General features: G+C 32.9%; 1 protein-coding gene across 4 annotated transcripts in view; it reads right to left on the bottom strand.

Annotated features, from left to right (window-relative positions):
* The window catches only part of LOC145562392 (THO complex subunit 2-like), a 42,869-nt gene extending 30,902 nt beyond the window's left edge, over positions 1–11,967 (bottom strand). The window contains exons 1-12 of one of the 4 annotated variants that reach the window (XM_081622658.1): positions 11,526–11,967; positions 11,293–11,418; positions 8,603–8,644; positions 7,032–7,091; positions 6,884–6,946; positions 6,133–6,213; positions 5,497–5,562; positions 5,373–5,420; positions 5,211–5,279; positions 4,984–5,117; positions 3,864–3,939; positions 2,057–2,250 (exon numbers count right to left, since the gene is read on the bottom strand). In XM_081622658.1, coding sequence (XP_081478784.1) covers positions 2,057–2,250; positions 3,864–3,939; positions 4,984–5,117; positions 5,211–5,279; positions 5,373–5,420; positions 5,497–5,562; positions 6,133–6,213; positions 6,884–6,946; positions 7,032–7,091; positions 8,603–8,644; positions 11,293–11,418; positions 11,526–11,660 — 1,094 coding nt within the window. In that variant the 5' untranslated portion in view covers positions 11,661–11,967. The remainder of the gene's footprint in view (positions 1–2,056; positions 2,251–3,863; positions 3,940–4,983; positions 5,118–5,210; positions 5,280–5,372; positions 5,421–5,496; positions 5,563–6,132; positions 6,214–6,883; positions 6,947–7,031; positions 7,092–8,602; positions 8,645–11,292; positions 11,419–11,525) is intronic. The other 3 variants (XM_081622656.1, XM_081622657.1, XM_081622655.1) reach the window with 3 other exon arrangements.
* Between the last annotated feature and the right edge of the window lie 3,111 nt (positions 11,968–15,078).

Here is a 15,078-nt window from a genome sequence, read left to right as displayed (position 1 = left end):
TTATTTAAAAAAAAATTTAAGATTTACATTTATTGGAAAATGAATATCTTGTTCTTTGATTGATTTTGATCATCCATCTACCATTCGACATTCATTTCTCTCTTATCTCTCTCTCTTTTTTTTTTTTTTTTTTTTTTTTTTAAAGACACTCTTCTCTCTCTCTTAGATCAATACCAACCACCATCCACACAGCCACACTAACCAACCAACCTACACAACCTGCATTTGCATAATACAAACCACATCACCAACCACATAGCCCACACCAACCTCCACTGACCGCTATCAGATGGTGTTAAGTTTGAATTTTATACAGCCAACGTCCTTTACACTAAATCATTATTTTATATGTTAAGGTTGAATTGTATTGCATTGATAAGCTCTACATATTATGTACTACAAAGATAGTGAAGATAACGTAATGCTTTAAGTTAGGTAAGAGAGATAATAACCAACTATATAAGGAAATTATTTACACAATCAAAAAGATTATATACACCTATATTAACAATGTTAATTATATAATTGAAGAGATAATTAAGTGATATAAAGAAATTATATCATGAGATTATTCTCCACATATTTAATGTTGGCTTCTTCCTTTGGTGACAAATCTGATGGTTTAAATTATGTAGTAGAAATTAATAGAAAAAAATGATAAATGGTGAAAATGTCGATTAACAAAATTGAAAAATAAACCGCAAATATAGCTTGAAAAATCATATATTTCTAATAATAAGCAAAAAATGAATTAAATAAAAATTAGTTCTTAAACCCATTGGGTTAACCCAAACCCGAAAACAATGGGTTAGGGGTAGAGCATTTCTTGACCTGAACCCAAAGTGACCCGACCTGAGAAACTGACCCGATTGACAAGTCTATACCTTATTAAGCACTATTTACCCATCCTCCACGATTCAGTAATTAAGAACCTCTAAGTCCTCGAACCTAAGAGATCAGTATACTTCTCTCCTCTTTAAATATTATAATGGCTTGCAAGCAATCTAATACCATATATAATGTACACTTTCAGCAGGATCTTGTCAATACTACTGCTTATCAACATAAATAAATAATAGAAGCTTGAGGAGCCTTCCTATCCCTAATACCCAAGTGAACACTAAATTTTCAAAAGAGAGAACATCACTTTAAAATAAAGTATAATCATCTCACTATATCCATTGAGATCAAACTCCTCAAGAAAAAGTCACTCCATGCCTCCACCAACCTATACAGTAGATAACTAGATACAAAACCCCTTTCCAAATTATTACCAAGCATATCCAGTCATTGTTTTACATAAGCCACCTTTTATCCTTTTTCCATGAAATTTAGTGTGTTTGCACATGCTACAATTGTGCCACTAGTTTACTCACTTGACATAGTCTACAACAGAAGAAGAAATATGACAGCCATATTGATTTGGCCCTCCATGAGAAGGGGAACAGTAAGAAAATGCATTATGCATAGTAAATGTCTCCTCCCAAATGCAATAGAAGTAATACTTCATTAAACAATAAATCTCACCCAAATAAAGATCTTGCCGTAAGATAGGGAATATGTAATCACTATCCTATGGAGACTCAGATATGGATCCGAGTGTCTAATATGGCAATTCAAAAAGCTTAGGGCAAGCAGACTATCTTATATTTGACCAAAGGTACTAGGACATGGCAATTATGGTTTATAAATATAAATATTTTTTATGCAAACCATTAATTTAATTTTTTTATATTTTCATTAACCTATTTTGAAATGGGACATTTGTGTATTTTTGCTAAAGAGACAATTGATCTAATAGCAACCTGGAATAAAAAAAATTACAAAACCAAAAGGCCTATGTTTGGGGCTCATATGGTTAGCAAAAAGACAAATCATACCTACCACATTAAGCTAAAATCACAATTGAACCATAACAATAGCACAACAAAGCAAACAACAAACTAGTAACTTGTAACAAACTTAAGTGCAAGGAACGATGAAAAAAATGTCGAAGTAGGGAAACGACAAGCATGTTTCCCTCTTTCCATTAGGGAGGTAATGATAAGTCGCATACCAATCATCCACAAGAAGGAAACCAGTAAGCAAGCCTAGTGTTTGGCAGTCCTCGAGCTCTGAAACAGATTCATTGACAGCTTGATTTTCCATTTCTAAAGCGACATACAGATCTACAGTCACATCTCCTTGCTTTTCATCATCCATAAGATCCTTTCCCGTTGCAGCTAGGTTTATTTTTCCAATCTTGTTAGCCTGATACAATGAGCCAACACAATGAAACACATCCTAGATAACGCAGCAAAGTCTAAAAGAAAAAAATCGAAACAACTCAATTTAGAGATCATAACCAACATCTTCATTTTTAGAGTGTAAATCACCAGTGCAATAAATAAAATTCATCCTTCCATCCCCAAGTAGAAGTCCCATTTGACTTTTGCACAAGATTTAGGAAGGTGAATAAAAAAAACAAGATAGCGGGGTTTGGTGAATAAAGGTGAATATAAATAACAAGATTGTGGATTTGGTTGATTAATGCCCAGTTCTCTTCACCTTATTTTTGCTTAAATTATTTTTACTAAACTGAATAAAATTATATGTGTACTTTGAAATTACTGATTTTTACAGAAAAAAAATTATTTTTACTTACTTTTATTGAACTGTAATTATTTTTACCGAAATTTTTTTTTCATAAGGTGAACAGAACATGGCCTAAAAGTGAACAAACTAATATTTAAGCGCTCACAAAAACATTCCTTCTAAAGTGTTCGTTGTTAATCACTATATGATCATTTATTTAATATCCCTTAACACATAACACATACTATTTAGTATCATCTCACCTTTTTCTAAGATAAAACTTAAACATATCAAAATTAATTTTTTAACGGCAAACTACAAAGGATAAATCACTAACCATATGTGCAACAAGTAGCTTAATTTTAAGTTGTGACTACACCAACTTCAACTAACTGATTGTGTAAGATAAAAGTAACAAGTCCAAGGTTCATGCTATATGTCACGGTGAGAGCTAGGTATACCGAAGGAAAAAACTGCAAATCAAAATCCTTTTATCCATTCTTTCTACATTTGGTAAAATTCAAAATGCTAGAGGCTTCAAAGATTACGAACAAAGGCATCTAACACCTTATAATGGGTAAAAAACTTGTCCATAGGTAAAATTCCCTCTAAACCAATGCCAAATCATTCAGGCAAGGTTTGATGCAAAAAACTTGTCCATAGGTAAAATTCCCTCTAAACCAATGCCTACAGATTTGTCCTGCTTGTCCAAAAAGTAAATAGTACAAAACATATTATGTGTTTATAGAAAGGTTATTAAGAGAAAAGGCATTGCAGCTTGTCCCTATTAGATTTGTTCTACCTTCATTCTTTCATGTTCAAGCTAAAAAATTATTGAAAAAGGTGAATGGGTGTAAGATGAAGTAGAATAAAGTAACAGAAAAAGAATGTATATAGTGGATGGCGTAAGAAAAAGGTGAATAAAGTAAGAGAGAATGTGGAAAGGTGATTATTGTGGGGTAAGAGATGTGAGATAGTAAATGAAGTATGAAAAATAAATTAAAGCAAAGTGAGTAGAACAAAAATGAAAAAGGAACTATATGTCTAAGGATGAAACATACTAGAACAATACATTCTATCTGTCACAAACTAAAGGACCAAGTAAACCTTCCATTTGATTCGCTTCTATAATTTCCAGGAAAGTAATATCCCTATCACATTTACCAACTTTCCTCATTTGCTGATAACTAATAGGCAATAGCCCATTACAAATTGCAGATTTGTTTTTCTTTAGTTGTTGTTTGTGGTTGGGGGGGGTGTCCACTCATGTTAATAATCTGATAACAAACCTCATCAAGGTGCTTCGTTGTAATAGCATTGAAAGTTTCAAATGCTTCCTCATCCTTGGGAATTAAATGTGCATATCTGCAAATATTAAATTGTTGATTATACATCATCCAGCTGAATTAATACATTATATCCAGAGTGAGAGACCTCAAAGCAGCGAACAGGGACTTGAAATAAAACAAATAAAAAAAAGCCAAAAGCAGAACATAATAACCGAAAATTTCCAAAGTGATTATCCTGACTATCTAACAGTACCTTTTTTTAGTCATTATTGACAAAAGAGATAGGGAGACGAGATACATCCATCCTAAATTAAAATCACATACTCACAATGCAGAAGAGAGAAGGACTACTACATGACTATAATTTGGCATCCCAATAATTACATACCACAGACAACCTCTACTGAAAGTAGTAGAGGAATCTCAGAGTAAGATGCATAGAGTTAATCATTAAATGTGCATAAACCAACATAATAGAGTCATTACAGACAAAACTGTAATAGCAAAATCGAAATTCAATATAGGCACTAAAAAAGTGTTACAAATAATTCCACACCAATCATGCTCCCAAGTCTATATTTGTTTGAGTGCAGTCTTTATTAAAGTCTACAAGCGTTTGTATACTGCTGTATGCAAACTACATCACATTATTTAATTGTATCTTTAAATTTAGCTATTATTACGAACTATAGTCAAAGTAAGCATATGAATAGTGCAAAAGTCAAATTGTTGCGATTACTACTAAACCAAGGTAGTATAACTAGAAATTTTGCAAGGAAAGTTTCATCCTCACTCTGCTTCAAGAAAAAGTCAACAATCTATGTACAATGCAATTTGTTGGGCAACAATTGCAACCAGACAAAAAAAATAACAAGAAGATACACATTACGCTCTTTTCCTGAATAAAAGTAAGAGACACTTAAGTCAATTATTTTCTCCTCATTTAGACTAATAATGCCTTTTTCATTTCTTTTTTAACCCCTATTATGCATAAAGGCCAAAAGGGCATTAGTTGCAAAAAGTACAACAGTGATCTTTTAAAACAGGAGACAAAGAAGAAAAGGCACAAGCAAACATAAAAGTACCATTGGAATACTCAGCTTAGGACACAAATACTCACATGCTATCAAGATCAACAAGGTTTTCTTTGACAAGCAAAGCAGCAAGCCGATACAGTCCAAAAGGTACAGGATTTTGAACTTCCATACGCTGGTAATATTGAAATTTGAAACCTAGAATTTGAGAAGCATGTGACTGCAAAAAGTTGGCAACATGGTAATTGGTAAGCCTTGACCACAAACAGAAAACCAACACTAACCAACCAAAATATAACGACTTATTAGACACCTTAGGGAAAATTGGAATAAGATCCAAGAAAAGTTTATTGTCAGGCTGTAATTCAAAACACTCCATGACCTAAAAAGATGAACAATAGAATTAATCAAAAATGCAAAACATAGAAAACCATATGCATAGGCCTATTTCAGGTGAAAATCAGCACCAACTTACAATATCAAAAACACGATTTGGATCCAAATCAAAGTGACCAATCAAGGACTGCAAAATTAACATGGTCAGCTCAAGCAGAAATATAATAACACTGCCAATATCACAAAAAGGGAAAGAATTCAACCTTAATAGTGCCAATCTTTGAGGACGATGAGTTAGGATCCCCTGAACCCTCACAAAGAAGGGTTACCTAGAGCATATAGCATAAGCAGCAGTGAGAAACACAAATGATGAACATGCTAACTGTCATGCAATTACAACATTCTCAAGACATAATCCTCAGCAACTTTGATAATTCAAACAATCTCACACAGGGCAGATCATGCAGCAAATAATTGCTTCAATGCACAAAAAGAAATCACATGAAACAAACATTCAAGTAAAGGTCTTTAACAACGTCTTCTCTTTCCTTCCAAATTGATGAGAATTGCAATCAATATGGACAATGAGAAAGAGGGTCCTTAATTTAAATAACAAAAATAAAAATAAAAAATCCAAGTAAAATAGTGACAAGAAGATTATGAAAATGTCTGAAGACATGGATAAAACAAGGAGCAGAGTAGTGGTTTTTTCATTTGACACAACTAATCTAATTTCAGCATTCGAATTTTACCTTTATAAAAAAAGTAAATTGAATCAAAAAAACAAACTCATTCACAGTACATTGCTTGGACTAATTATTATCAGAAACTCTGACCAATGAAGCCCATAATCGACATCATCACAGTTGATGTTTTTTTTTTTTTCTCAGGATACATACCAGCTTGGCGTAGCCCTCACTCTCTTCTCGAAGGAGGTTGAACTTTGTCTGCTGATATAACAGACGAGTATTTACTCTAACCTGAAACAACAAACACAACAATTAAATAAGAGATGTTGCTGACAAAAACAAAAATTTAAATAAATAAAAATTAAATTAAATTAAATTAAAAAATTAAAAAAAAATAAAGCCTTTAATCCCAGTAAGAGATATTACTAACCAAAAAAAAGGAGAGAGAGAGAGTTGAGTACTTTTTGCCAAAATCAAACTTAATGGTATAGAGTATTATAAAAGAACACCAGGCTTCAATTTTTGTTTTCTGAGTAACTGTCTCACCAAATACGTACTTTTGTTTTTAACAATTGATTTATAAGCACTTTTACTGGTTGCTAATTTGAAAACTTAGTCATTTAGTCAAACAAGATAACCTTTGAAAACAATTACATTAGAACTCCCATAATAATGAATTAATAATCCAATCAACTACCCAGTGAGAAGCAAGTAAATAATGGTGGGTGGATATTAAATTCATTGCATCTAATAAAGAGAATTGTTAAAAGAAGAGAGAGAGATGGACTAATCAAAACTAATGAACCCTGGTAAGCTAGAACACTAAATAGAATTGCTTTCATACAGACTAAAACTAAAAAAAAAAAAAAACAGATGTATACAAAGGTATGTACAAATTATATATGACAAGAACACAGATAGATGGCATGACAAAACATAAAAGAATAACCCAACTGCAAACCTCTTTAGATTTTAGTTCTTGAGCCTTTATCTTGACCATTTCACACTCCCAGAGGAATTCTTCCTGAAGCATAGGCAATAAAACAGTAAAAAATTATAGCATAATATACTTCTTCAACAAAATCGAAACAAGAAATGCAATAACAAACCTCACACCGCTCCTGAAAAAACCTCACTGGAACTAGTGAGCACTCCACGAGCCACCTTGCCTAGCCAGAGCACAAACAGACAATTACATTCAAAGTCAGATGTGTAATAAGAGGGGGCCAACGATTAAGCCAAAGGACTTCTCAACTTAGATGAAAATTCATGTAACTCATCTATGTGCAAAGTACACCAATAGAACAAAAGTTGTAACTAACAAAACATTTTAGAGGGTATTCAGGAATATTTGGTGTTTAGACTTTAGTCTTCCATGTTTTTTTAACATTTTGGAAACAAAACATGTTCTGTAAAATGGTTGAAAACAACAAATTCCAAGCAATTACAAAGAAACCGAAGCAAAAATCAAAAAACCACATTAAGTGGTTTGATTAGGTTTGGGGTTTTTTTCCCTTTTTTTATTAACCCCAGCAATCATTGCTAAAAGTGGCCAGAAATGTTGTTTATGGTGAGGGCGATTTTGTACATGTTCTCTCCCCCCTTGCAATTCTAATCTTGACGACTAAAAATGTAAAATACTAAAACAAAGAGAAAGATAATCTATTACAATTACATAAACCCCATAAAAAATTTGCCTGTGATGTTTTGCTTCAAAACTATCTCAGACTTTCTCAACTGTAACGAATCAGTGATCCGTTGATTGAACAGACTCATCCTTTTGCTTCAAGGATCGAGTTGAAGAAAAACTTAACACATGTGAATAAGACAAAGTGCGCAGATGACGACAATCACATTCTGTATGTTGTAATTTAACAAGCTTATGTAATTTAATTTTTGAAGGCAGCCTAAAATAAACTTAATTTAATAACTGTAACTTAGTTTTATTTTTTATTACAACTAAAATGGTATTTACTTTTAGGAAACCAAAATCTGGAAAATGAAAATGCTACCAAACAAGCCCTTAGTAATGCAAAATTAATAATGCAAGAATAGAACATAGTGATACAATACAGAGGGATTATGTAATCTACAAAACTCCAACCAACTGGGATATTTAATATAAGCATAGCTACACAGTACATGAGGTTACACTTGATGCAATTAGCTTAAGCATCACATAGACAACCCAAAAGCAGATGCATCAGATAGCCAACAGCAAGTTTGTAAAATAACTACTCCCTTGCCCCATATTATAGTGCCCAATTCTATTTTTTCTTATACTGGAATTAAGGCCATAAGGATAGTAGAGGGAGAGTATATAATGACATTAATAGCATAAAAATCTAGTTAAGTGCACAAATTTTGGTATAAGGGTATAGTATATGGGAAAGGTAAATAAAAGTATATTACGGCGAGACTAACCAAGTCCCTAAAAAGTCTACTCAAAATTCTTTCAACTTTTCTTTCTCTAATAAAAACTCAAACAAATGAGTTTAACAAGATGCATTATGAGCTCAGGTAACCCCATAGAGAGCATAAAAGGCTTAAACAAGGAGGAGCTATATCAAATGCCAAACTGCATGATGTTCAATGGACATGTTTAGAAGGCTTGGAAGGAGGAGTATATCATCACTAGCCCAATATTAAAAAAAGCAAATTCAACAAATGCACAACTAACCAGTTTGATTAGGCGAGCACGAATTTCTCCGGACATGGTAAGCTGCATGCAATTACATTTGTGGATATCAGTTAAAGAAATAAAATCAAAATGATAAGAAAAACAATGAGCAGTTGTACATAATGGGCATTAACATAATCAAAAGAATATAGGAAGCCATATGAAAGTGGGAAAATTGACAACATCACCCCAAATTATAGTCATTCCACATTCGATTATCCCATCTTTCGATCAAATATGGACAATCTCAACTATAAAAGTATCTTCCCAACATGGTCTCATGTGAGTTGTAAACGGCTAAATGGGGTTATTTTTTATTTTTGAAATGATGAAATAGGTTCTAAGAATTTCTTCTATCTCCACATTGTATCTTCCACGTAACCATCACCCACCCTTACATTCCAGTGTCAATGGTGCCGAAACAATTATCAATTGTCCCTTCCGCTTTCAGCCCCTTCCTACTGCCAGTCTGCAACAACTTTTTGACAATGAGAAGAGTCTCTACCCAGATTCATGAAGCCACCAACCTGCCCTTGTAGAAGGGCAACCAACATCACTTCCTCCTCTCATTCTTCTCTCCTCCCCTTCCTCCGCTCCTGTCCCCTCTGCGGATTTATGATTCTCCTCCAACATCCCCATCAATGTTTATTGAAGACAACACTCTATTTCTCAAAATTAAAGAACAAGTACGTCTTTCATGCTAATTCACTCAAGATTATTTGATATTAAGAATGCAATCCGATTACTACATTTATTCTACCACCTCCGTTAAACATTATGTGCAACATTTACTTGGACGCTTAACATTATGTGCAACAAAAAAAAATTATTTCCTCTTTTAGTAAAAAAAAAAAAAAAAAAAAAAAAAAAAAAAAAAAAAACCTTATCAAATTGAACAAAATACCCTCATTTAAACAATTAACACACAATTTACCAACTACGATCAGATTTCTCACCTAATTGAATTCACCCCAACCTACCAATGAACCAACCTAATCTAATTAATCTACTCTTAATCTTCAATTCAACTAACCAAAATCCATCTTCATAATCATTCATCTTCATCTCCATCTTCCCCCATATTTTCACTCTTTCAATCTCCTTATCTCTCTCTATCTTTTTTGATCTTCTTTCTCTCTCTTCAACTTTCAAGAAATTAAATTCCTGTTGGGTTTTGTCAGATTTGCAAGGTCTAAGCTATGCAAGGCAAAGGCAAGGTTGAAGGTAGGTGTGCGGAGATTGGCTGGAAGCAAAAGTAAGGTGGTGGTTCAAGTGAGTTAGAAATTGGAGATAGTTTGGGTTCTAGGAGGATGTGGCGGAGAGAAGTAAATGTGGATAGATAAAGAGACTTCAGACAGAATATACGCAAAGGGGTTAAAAAATATTTTTTAAGTAGAACCGTTCAAAACATAAAATGTGGAAATATAAACTATTATTAAGTTAAGGATTGGTTAGAGAAATTACCCAAATAGTTGGGATAATCTCTAGTTAATACTTCCTCCATTCTTTTAAGTTTTAATTAATGTTTGGAGTTTCATGTTTGTCAATCCATGTCTTACATTATCACTTACTTATAATTATCTTTTAGTAAAAAAAATGATGTTTTCATATAGAGACATATCTAACAAGATCCCACAAGACTACGTTTTTCGGGTTTCCCTAAGGTCTAAATCATCAAAGATTATCATAGGAGTGTGTAAATAGTGTAAAATTTCAAGCGTATAGTAATGACCCTAGTTGTATAACTGATGTTATCAATTTCACCTAAGAAAATATACTTACTGTTCTATGTATAACAACCAATCATGAGAGCAAGTGAAACTAAGAGATAAATGCATACAATGAGTATTCAATATAAAAGGTAACTTATACCCCATTTCATATGGCATGGTCAATCAATATAGAAGGGATCGTACCACCTTACAATCCCCCTCTTCTCTCTAAAAAATCAAAAGGATGGTAAACAAAGGAGATATGGACAGCAAGTGGATACAATTTCTGGAATTCCACAAGTGGATTGTTACGACTTCAAAGGGTAGTAGCCTAGTAGGCGAATATGAATACAAAACCACACCCACAATAGATAGTCATTAGGTTAGTAAATTTGAAACCGCACCTACCACAAATCTAGCTCAACCCGCCTCTCATTCGCCCACCCACTTGGCCCATAACTGCTTGCCAACCCAACAAAACCTTGTACCCACAAAAATTAGATAGACTAATCCAAGCTTAAATATGGAAGTCAACATTCTTGACAGCTGATGAGCCTTAATCTAAAGCCTATATGATGTCAACCTCATTAATATTACTCATCACTCTTTTAGCCACAAAACTCAAAGTTCATGAGGTTTCTTAGGTTTATACTTGTGAAATACTTTACATTGATAAATGATCAATAGTAAATGAGATATCCTAGTCATAGGTAGGTATTTAAAGGTTTTAGATATCCAATTAGATGATGAACAAAGGTGAGTACAGGTTTATACTTTATAGTTTATACCAATGGTTATGGATATTGTACATGTAATCACACATGAGTAGGATTTAACAATAAACAGGAAGAAGCAGGTCATAATCGAAAGTTTATACGAGCTAATACATACAATGTTTCCTGATTAAAGTACAGTCTTCCATAATCTATAATAGACTTTACGACGTGAAAATACGAGTAATGGAAATCAAGTACTCACATCAAGAGCCATTTGTGTAACAATATCCGCGAAATAAGAACCTAACTCTTCCTCTGAAATAACATCAGAAAACTCAACCGCATCCAACGCCGCTTTACATTTCTGAAACGGCAAAGTACCATATACCTGAAAAATCAAAAACCCACAAATTAAACTTAGAAAATAATTCAAATTTTCAAAAAAATAACTCAACTCAACTCAATTCAATTGACAGAAAAAGAATAGAAACAAACCATAGACGAAACGAGCTCGAAAACGAAGCGAAGAACAGGAACGGGATTTGGCAATTTCAAATTAGGGTCTCCATCTTTCAATAGACGAAGAAAATCACCAGTCAAATACGCAAATTCTATTGAAGGAAGAGACATAATTTATCAAATCTATGATCAATTGAATAAGGATTAGCTCAAAATAGCTTCACTAATTGCCTGATTTCTGCAAAACAATTTTTGGGGTTTATCAAGTATACAGTTGTTTGGTAATAATTGGGAAAATTTTGGGATTGAAAAGAATTGTATTTGAAGAGTTTGAATTGAAATTGAAGACGCCCTAATCCACCATAGCCAAACTAGCTCGTCAAGTTAAGAAAGGGAAGATGAGCATGAGTTCGTACTTAAAAGAGAAGTCTTGATTTTAACCTTTGAGGAGGTACCTAACCGGTTCGGTTTTAGTTTTTAAAGAGGATTTTACGCACAAAATAACAACACATAAAAATTTGAATGGACCAACAAAGGTATTGTTGTTAGCGAGCATGCACAACCAACCAATGAGCGGGTGTAACTCAATCATAAGCAACCTTATAAATCCTGCAAACGGATAACTGTGGAAGAATTTCCCTAATATCTTAAAGCAGCCAAACACAAGAAATATAATCCGAGCCAACTGATAGAGAGAAACCAGAGTAACACAATCTGTATAGATGAGAAGGCGAAGATAACCCTTTCGGATAGAAGGCCTAAGAGCCCATAAGCTAGCTTGTAGTTTCGCCTGAAGAGTAAGCGAGTTTCTACCTGCCCTAACACATCCACCAAGAACCCTATCCGAATGAGCCAACCTAAAAATCCAACCGGCACCCACACTATTGTCCTGAGAATTTCAAGCACCATCGAAAAGTAGACAACAACGCAGGGGGTCAGTGGGACTTCCACGTAGACAACTAGACCAAGAAGTTCAATTCCGAGGAAGGGAAAACGATGCCTACAGGAGGAGGAAAGCTGACCTTGAAAAACCCGGCCTAAGTATTTCAAGAAACCCAATCAGTAGAGAAGTTAAAGATTGTGATAGGGGACCAAAGCGCTTACTTGAAAATACATTGATTACACATAAGCCAAATAGCCCAGAAGAAGGAGTGATAGGTGTATTTTATATTATGCCCATCTTGCCTTTCTTAACTTGACGAGCTAGTTGTTTTAATTTCCAATATAAAATAAATTTAATTTAATTACAATAATAACGCATTTCTATATAGTTTTACTACATGTAATTATTTTATAAACATGAAACTGAAATATCCTCCTTGTTATACCTCTAATAATATATTTGTGTGTTTTCCATGAAAATATAATTTGGTCATAATATGTATGTCGCTTTCAACTTCGCAGCCTTACTTGATTATCCTGTACAATAAGAGATAGATCAAGTTTTTTTAAGAAAATAATAATAACAACACATTCCAAACAAAAGTACGTGAAATCTAAGATTCAAAATTGAACATTTATGTATGAATAACAATTACGAATTCAGAAATGAACACACTATAAAGATATGAAAATCTTTCAATATGAGAATGAAAACATATAAAATCTAAATGAACATGTATTAAATTTTAAATGAACATTTATTAATATGAAAAAGAACATATATCAAAATCCAAAATTCCAAATGAATATCTATTAATATGTAAATGGCCATTAATAATAACCTTGTATGTCAAAATACAACTTAATATGTATTGATATTATATGTGGATGAATTACCATAAGATTATCTTATATTTTAAAATAGATTGAATCATCAAAGGTTTATGATGAATGAACAATAGGTTATTTATTTTTGAACATTTTTTAACATGTGAATGAACATACATTAATATATGTATGAATATAGAAATTTCCAAATAAACATTTATGTATCAAATTCGAATAAACATCTATCAATATTAGAGTTAAAATGTATGTAGTATGATATTCAAATGACGCTCATGAGCATATATTAATCCATAACTATTAAAAGTGAGAAGTTTGCCATATGAAATTCCCTTAGTAATAGTGTAGTGACTTTTTTGCCCCTCAAAAAGTATAAGTACATTTTGCCCTTATGCTTGTTGGCGATCTGTTAGCTCCCATTCTTCTCTCTGCCAAAATGCTTAGCTGGTGTTCTGTTAGCCATTGATTACTTGGGTTGCTAACTTAGCCTTCTTTGTTGTGTACAGGTGGCGGCTGGATTGCATAGGTGTTGCCCTTGTGGTGCTCCACATGTACAGATGAATTCCCTTATGGTGTTCTGCATGTATAGAGGAATAAGAATGTATTAGGATTAGGAACGTTTTAGGAATTTGTATTCATTTGTAGTGCTGAATTTTGTTGATAACAGAATTAATTCAGAATTATTTTATTGTGTTGTAAGCAGTATATTTAAGTGTCAAAATTCAAGAATTTCCTCTAATAATTTTTGTTGTGTTACATTGCAATTTTAATCTAGCGGATGGTGTTAAAATTCAAGAGGATTTAGTTTAGATTGGTTTGTTTAGTTTGTAATAATTTGCATTGCAAATTGTGCTAAATTTAAAGTTGATGGTGTTTATTGTATGCTGGTTTTTTGTGCTAGAGGATTTACTTTAGATTAGTTTTTTTAGTTTGTAATAATTTGCATTGCAAATTGTGCTTAATTTAAAGATCATGATTAGTGAACACATAATGTGCTGATTTTAAGTAAATTGTTCAATATATTTAGGGATGAGCAAATACAAATACTGTCATGAGCAAATTTGTCGTTTGTTTTAATCACTTTGTTTAGTTTGGAATAATATGAATTGGAAATTGTGCTTAATTTTAAGCTGCATTTGTATTTGTAATAAGTGAACACTTAGCTTGCCGGTTTCATTTGCTAATTGTATTGAATTTATGTGGTAGAGGATTTAGTCTAATCCAATCTAAAATTTATTGGCTGCTTTTGTTTTGGACTGTGCTGCCATACTCAAATTTTAATAAGGCGTGCTAGCAGTTACCAATGTCTTTTTTTTTTTTTAAGGTTTATTGTGTTGAGTTTGACATTCAACACCTGGGGATGTGATTTGGTAGGTTTGATCTATCGGAGTCAGCTTAAAACCCAGCGGTTACTCCCTTTGTCTATTGGTTATGTGGGTGATTTTGTATTGGTAATGATAAAAATGGCTTATCACTTTATTATTTATGTTAAAGACTTTTGCTCTAGTAGCTTTTGTGGTCATCTGAAAGGCTTTGGTATGCAGAGCTTATTTTTTTCGTTTTAGCTAATTTTGAAACCCAAAAAAATCAAAAAAATATATATTTTGGGTTTATAAATAGGGTGTATGTTCAGTGAGTCAAGGCAGGAAGAAAGGAGCACTCTAAAAGGTGGGAGCATACCTTAAGGTTGGGGTATAATTTTTAGTTTAATTGCTTTCAAGTTAAACTCCATAATTAACAAACTTCTCTATTTTGAGGTTGAGGTATAATTTTTAGTTTAATTGCTTTCAAGTTAAACTCTATAATTAACAAACTAGCTCATTGTACACACTTTCATTACTTCAGTTGGATTGCATAAATG

Source organism: Chenopodium album, chromosome 10 (genome assembly GCF_948465745.1).
Source record: "Chenopodium album chromosome 10, dcCheAlbu1.1, whole genome shotgun sequence".
NCBI classification, from domain to species: Eukaryota; Viridiplantae; Streptophyta; class Magnoliopsida; order Caryophyllales; family Amaranthaceae; genus Chenopodium; species Chenopodium album.
The sequence above is the reverse complement of the archived record's forward strand: the minus strand, read 5'-3'. Positions and strand labels throughout refer to the sequence as shown.